Source organism: Podarcis muralis, chromosome 2 (assembly GCF_964188315.1).
Source record: "Podarcis muralis chromosome 2, rPodMur119.hap1.1, whole genome shotgun sequence".
In the NCBI taxonomy this organism is placed as follows: domain Eukaryota; kingdom Metazoa; phylum Chordata; class Lepidosauria; order Squamata; family Lacertidae; genus Podarcis; species Podarcis muralis.
In genome coordinates, this window is record NC_135656.1 from 76,790,281 (window position 1) to 76,797,401 (window position 7,121).

At 38.0% G+C, this 7,121-nt stretch overlaps 1 protein-coding gene across 3 annotated transcripts in view; it reads left to right on the plus strand.

The window, feature by feature from the left end:
- The window catches only part of SLC6A1 (solute carrier family 6 member 1), an 85,412-nt gene extending 78,820 nt beyond the window's left edge, over nt 1-6,592 (plus strand). For all 3 annotated transcript variants that reach the window (XM_077924828.1, XM_028718881.2, XM_077924829.1), the window contains 3 exons: nt 13-113; nt 2,762-2,929; nt 4,132-6,592. In XM_077924828.1, coding sequence (XP_077780954.1) covers nt 13-113; nt 2,762-2,929; nt 4,132-4,236 — 374 coding nt within the window. In that variant the 3' untranslated portion in view covers nt 4,237-6,592. The remainder of the gene's footprint in view (nt 1-12; nt 114-2,761; nt 2,930-4,131) is intronic.
- Nucleotides 6,593-7,121: the final 529 nt, after the last annotated feature.

Consider the following 7,121-nt stretch of genomic DNA (forward strand, 5'->3'; position numbering starts at 1 on the left):
TTGTTTGTTTAGGTGTAAACAGATTTTACGACAATATCCAGGAGATGGTTGGCTATAGGCCCTGCATCTGGTGGAAGCTCTGCTGGTCTTTCTTTACTCCAATCATTGTGGCAGTAAGAAACAAAAATGTTAAAGATGTTAAATGCAATTAATGCAAGTCTACATTTTTTTTAAAGTTGAAATGAGCACAAATAATCAAGAATGCACAGTGATAAGGATGTCCAGTAAGGCTCTAAAATGCTGCAACTACACTTGGCCGTTTGATCATGCACACACACATTTGTGCTTTATTTTGATATAATAATGTACAATAATTTATAGAACTTACAATTCAAGCAAAATATTCACAAACTTTTTAAAAGACTACAATGCAAGCTGTGTTTTTTTCTGTTCTCTAAATACTTTGGTCTACTTCCATGCCTTCTGGAGAAATAGTAACTAAAATAATTTTAATTAAAGTATACTTAATGAAATTCTAATCTTCCAATAGTTAATGGAAGGACCATAACAACTGCTGACTCGCCTCGAGACACATTATTTTAGAGAATCCAGTGTTTATTTTTAGTGCACAGGTGATGATAATCTAATATAAAAGCTGCCATCTTCTATTTTCTTCTTTCCAAAAACTTTCTACTTTTGTCTTTCTTAGCTGATTCCACTAGCAAAAATAGCTTTGGGCTATTTCTAGCAAAGGGCTAGAGCAATGGTCATAGTGGTGAATGCACATATCATTTTATGATACTGAGAAGCAAAAAGAAAACCACGTAAAGCAGGTTCAAACCTCAGTATAAATATTTGTTTTATTCTGTACATGAAAAACAAAATGTTTGAAAGGAGAAGCAACATAAGAAAATTAAAAATCTATGAAACTGTATGATTTCAAAATTTATAAATATATATGGTTCAAAATATCCTTTTGTATATCAAAATGCATGTCACACTGTTTAGGGCTTTTGCCAATTCAATTACAAGACAGGTCAGATGATTTAACATGCAGTTAGAGTTTACGAGCCAAATCTTGCAGGGCTCTTGGAAACAGACGCAAGAAGTTGGGGGCCTATGAGGAGTCATAGTGTTATAGGAATAAATTAATGAGAAATGCTCACATCCCCATCTCACAATACTAGGATACCAATGAGCTCTAGGCTGGCTTCCATAAACATCCAGTCCTGAACCAGCATTTTGGAACTATTGCATCAGCACATAACACTCACATTGCCACAGAATTAAGCAAGGAATAATAAAAAACACAAATACAAATTAGCTCGCAGGACTTTGGAGGAAAGAAAGGAAAAACGACACCATCTTCAGTCATTCTTCTGAAGCCTTCCTCTGTTGCTATATAACACTAAAGGGCTATGCATCCAGCAGATGGGGGAATGTCTTTTAGAAAAAGGGGAAAGGAAGGTTGTTCTTTCCTTCCGCCTCTCCATACACAGTGGAGAGAAAGGAGATTTTCAACTTCGTGTTGGACATCTCCCTCACCTTAATCACCACTGCTAAGAACCCCACCTTTAAGATTCTTTAAGATTCTGGAGAGAGCCAGTGTGGTGTAGTGGTTAGGAGCGGTAGTCTCATAATCTGGGGAACCTGGTTCGCGTCTCTGCTCCTCCACATGCAGCTGCTGGGTGACCTTGGGCCAGTCACACTTCTTTGAAGTCTCTCAGCCCCACTCACCTCACAGAGTGTTTGTTGTGGGGGAGGAAGGGAAAGGAGAATGTTAGCCGCTTTGAAACTCCTGAAAGGGAGTGAAAGGCAGGATATCAAATCCAAACTCTTCTTCTTTTTCTAAACCTCTAGGAGCTTAAGCAAGCCTGTCTCCTCCCTACCCCCTGCTCCAATTTCCTCCACAACCCTTTGAACTGTCGCCAACATGTTGTGGCTCCTGGTGGGCAGGATGGATACTGAATCTTTGCATTGCATTGCATTGTTTTGTACAAAAGTTGTGCATTCCAGAGAATCTCCTGAGTAGGCAGAAATTACTCCTTTGTCTATGAGGGGCAAATTCAGTATAATTCCTATAAATCTTATATCCAATGAGGGGGAACTAACTAAATGCCTGAAAATACCTAATAACCATAGTGTTACATAGTAATACCCATAGTGGCTCTGTCCAGGTGCACGCCATCCCTATCTCAGAGCATTGTGAGATTCCAGGGTTCTTTTGGAAATGAGGCACAGCGGAGACTGTGGTATCTTTATGAGATATGGTTTATTTACACAGATATACAACCTGAGCCTGCAATGGAGGGGTTCACAGCATTAACACCCCAAAAGGGTCTTGTTTCTCCCATAGCCGCAGCCTTGGGCTCAAATAGACATCAAACATGTTCTGACTGTCTCTCCAGCTCACTTCTTTTTCTCCCAGCTTCTGGCTTACATAACTCAACTCTCTACTGTGGCCTTTTGTCTTTCAAACTAGCCGCAAGCTGGGTGAGGGGTCCGACCCATTTGCCCCTTTCCTTTGTATTCCTTAATGGCTCATTGGCCAGGCTATCACCTCAGTGGATTATATTTTAACACTTGCTGGATCCAGGGCTTAGAGGGGTCTTTGTATACAATCTACTTCCCCACCCTTACCCCAAACTCTTAACAGTACCATCAAAAATTGCATAGGTAAAACGGAAGATGTCTGGAATTTTAAAAAGGAAAATAACTTTTCACTTTAATTTTCCTATCCAAGCAAAGAACTACCTGCAAAAGCAGCAGCAGCAACTACAACAAACCATAGCTGACTTTTTTAATGCTTTTACTTCCCCAGGGTGTGTTTATCTTCAGTGCTGTGCAAATGACTCCTCTCACTTTGGGCGATTACGTATTCCCGGCATGGGGCCAAGGTGTTGGCTGGTTTATGGCTCTATCATCCATGGTGCTGATTCCAGGCTACATGGCATACATGTTCCTTACATTAAAAGGCTCCTTGAAACAGGTAAATTATGTCTTTAGAACTGTGCCTACACTTGGCAAGATGCCAGTTTCAGCAAGCACAATCTGCTGTTGCGTTCTTATTTACAATATCAAAGTATACCTCTTTGCTACAGTAAATTATCCCTGGGTCAGTCTTTTCTTACGATTTGTCCAAATGTAAATCAGTAGCAATGGCATATATCTCTATATCTATTATATATCAATATGATAGTGAGCCCCTAGAGAACTTCCTAGCTGAAGGGTGGACTATAAAACATTTAAATGAAATAAAGACAGGCAGCTAAGGTTCCAGAATATTGCAGCATAGGAAGGCCTCTCTGCACCAGTTGCCATTAAAAAATGTGACAGGATTACTCAGGTTCTCACCTTCTTTTCTCCTTTCCAAGTAAAAACATGGCTAAATGATTTTCCCACTTTGTGACTGTAAAGATGAGTTCTAGCTGTATAAGTGGGCTTCTCAGTTTCCTCTGCCCCAATTTCATTTCCCTTTGTCCTGTTTCCTCCCAACTTCCACAATCTCTGGTCACTGGTTATGCTGCTTAGAACTAATGTCAGCGAAGACCCCAGCCCAGCAGGCTTCACCAACATCTCAGCTCAAATCTTTGTAGAGAATCTCAGCTGTTACACAGTGCATCAACTGAGAACGGCCACTTAGTCTCTGGGTGGTGGTGGTGGCCCATTGTGGAAGGATCTCGGCTCCATGGAGAAAAGGGCCTCTCCATCATAGCCTGGCCTGTTGGGGAATTTCCCCAGCTGGCCGCAAAGGAGGGTGGGATAGCTCACCATGCACTGGAATTCAAATTGGCCAATCATTGGCCCAAGGGGGCAGTGCTTGGGTGATGGACCAGAATGAAGTAATAAAGTAGGCTGTCTGCTTTATCTCAGTTGTTACACAGTGCATAGACTGATAATAGGACAAACATTTTGATTAGGCAGGATTCACTGCTAGTTTACTATTTACTGATCTAAAAATGGTGTTATTGTCCCAAAAATTATTGATACCATACATTGGAAAGTCGTTCAGGAACTGTGGCCTCCTTCCCTTCTTCCTTCCTATTGCACCTTTCATGAATGACAACTACAGAACTGGAATATAAATTTAATGTAAGGGAAGCCATTCAGATTAAGAACAATGAAATGATTCTCTCTCTCCCTCTCTCTCTCTCTCTTCTCTCTCTCTCTCTCTCTCTCTCTCTACTGTAGAGAATCCAGGTAATGATTCAGCCAAGTGAAGACATTAGTCATCCTGAAAACGGACCTGAACAAGCCCAGCAGAGCAACTCTGCAAACAAAGAAGCATATATATAGTCTGGGTCATTGAAATGATACAAAGCTTCCTTTAGGGGGGCAAAAAAAGAAAGAAAAGAAAAACCATACACAAATGAAACATGGTTGAATATGACCACAAATTTATGTCTGAGAATAAAATTACCTACCTCTAGTGGCACAAAAGACCATCACCACTATAAGGGAAGCAATGTGGATATGATCAAACCATTTTGTGGGCTTAGTTGTTGACAATGTTTTGTGTTTCCTGGCAATCCATAGACTGTTAACATTTTTATTCTCTTTCAGTAAGAGCTGGATATCTTTGGGAATTTATAAAGACATGTAGGCCATTTTTAATCTACCTTTTAACACAACAATTTGAAGTTTTGTGCAGCTGATTTTTATTAATATATTTCATACTGTTTGAATCCCAAGACTGTTATTTCTGAGAACAGTTAAAACAGAAAGCTGTTTTGTATTCACCAGCAAAGTATTTTTTACCAAGAAAATTTACCAGTGAAAATACTGCCCTTAAAAATGTTGACCAACTTTATTCTGGAGTTGGTTTTTCTAATTTTCATGGAAATCTTCTGATATACTACAATATACTGAATCATTCATATACAAATGCCATTAACAAGCTATTTTGGGATATACAGTACAGACTAAATTGCACCACTCCCTAACCCAACCTATTGAGATGCCAACATTTAATGTATTATTTTATAGCAATATATCTTTTAGAATATTTTCCATGTCGGCATCTTTCAAAGTACTGGGGTGGTTTTTTAAACAAAAAACAAAAAGCCAGCCGCACAAGTGATAATATGACTACATACTTCAAACTGTGAAGAGTCCCTCCCAAAGGCTGCCATATTTAAAGCTGTACACGTTATCTTTCATTTAATCCAGGTTGTGCTTCACTTTTAAGTTGTGTCATTGGCAGGTATAGCACTTTCCCACAAATAGAGAACCAAACAAATAGCTTCTACATCGAGATGCTCCCCGCAGAATATAATTTAGGGCTTTAAAATTAGCACTGCTCTAGTCAGTCTGTTGAAGGTCTTATCAACAATAGAGGTTTTTGACTAGCAAGCATATTATAAAGCACTTTGAAGAAAGAATTTTATTTTTATGGTTTTATTTAGGTATGTATTTTTCATGGGAAAGATGGAGAAGTGAGGGAACGGTCTTGCCATAAACAGCTCCATTCTAGGCTATCGCTTGCATTTTCCACACAGGCACCTAAAGCTAATGAATTTCTTCCTGGGTGGAAAATGGCAAGACTCAAGAGTCCATAAAGGCAACTCTTGTTTGGCAGCTATGAGACAGAAAGTGAGAATCGTAAGAAAAGTGGTATGTGATGTTTGATTCTAAATGACTGTGACAGAACTGTGCAATGAAACATGCTTTTCAGCGAAACCTTGTGCAACGTACAATGTTAGATAGCACACACTTTATGTAGAACTACTATGTGAACAACATGTTAACTGTGAATGTTGGTTTTTTTGTTGTTTTTGTCTGAAGGTGACAAACATATGTTCTTGCAATAAGGTATTATTCTCAGAATGTCAAGCACATTATTGTAGAAAATATATATATACATATATTTCAACTTAACAAATAAAAAAACTCATAAAAAGAGTATTGTTTAGTAGGTTCTAAACTGTTTCATACAGTAGATCAACTGTAAAATATTCAGATATCTATGATACATGCTGAATATCTATAGATGAACTCACAAATAAATCCAAATGTCTTGTAGATTTTCAGGGTTTAGGGGGGGGAAGAAAAGAAAACATGTCATACTTCACTTGCTTCATATACATTATAACTGTGAATTTCATTAGACTTAAGATACAAAATTCAGACTTTCTCTTTATTGTTTATGTAACCAAGTCCCATGTTGTTCTAAGAAAAATGCAGTATTCAATGTTTGATTGTAAAACAATTATGACAGATGTTTGACAGATTTGCTCTTTAGCAGAATCCTGTACAAACGTATCATATATAGCACAAAAATAGTGTCGTAGAACTACTGTGTGTAAGCTGTGAATAGCTGTATCTTTTTGTAGTATTTGCCCTTAAAAAAGAAAGAATATATGATCATATATGCTTTTTGCAATAATTAATTATTCTCTAAACACCAAGCAAATTTATCTCTATATAAAAATATATATGTAATATATACATATTCTAAAATATATATAGAGCCTGTTTTAAAAAGAGAGAGTACAGTATAATTTAGAAAACTGCAATGTTCTATGGACCAAATGTAAAATATTTATAAAGATGCATTTTAAATGTCTATAAATGGTGTCCTAACTAAAGCACGGTTGTTATGTAACTTTCCAAGAGCTTAGAAAAAAGAATAAAAGTTATATTATACATTCTATGAAGTGGCTTTAATTTAATTCTTTAAGCAGAAGATTTTGAATGACTCTTACGAAACAATTTTCAGTATTTGAGAGATCTCTATCACCCAGTTTAGGCATCGTAATCCCATTCCCACAATCCATGGTTTTTTGGACTTGGAAATGTATGACCAGTTGCACATCCCCTACCCCTTATCCCTTCTCTTATCAAGTTTCCTTTAGAGGAAACTTCCTGATTTGTCAAATCACAGTTTCTCCATTGCATCTAAAACCCAAGGCTGGGTCAAATCCCACCTCCACCCCTGCCATTCACAATCCTTACCCCACTATTCTTATCCCTCCATGATCAGCAGCATTGTCACCTCCTTGGTCACACTGCCCCTAATTGGCCTCATGCACTGCCTCCTTAGTAAATACATAGGACACCAGCAACAAGACTCATTGGCAGCCAGGAGGAAAGAAGTAAGGAAGTGATTTATAGGAACTAGAATGGGACTGGGCTATATTCTAGACATTGATACATTTTTATTTTTATTTTTTAAAAAAAGG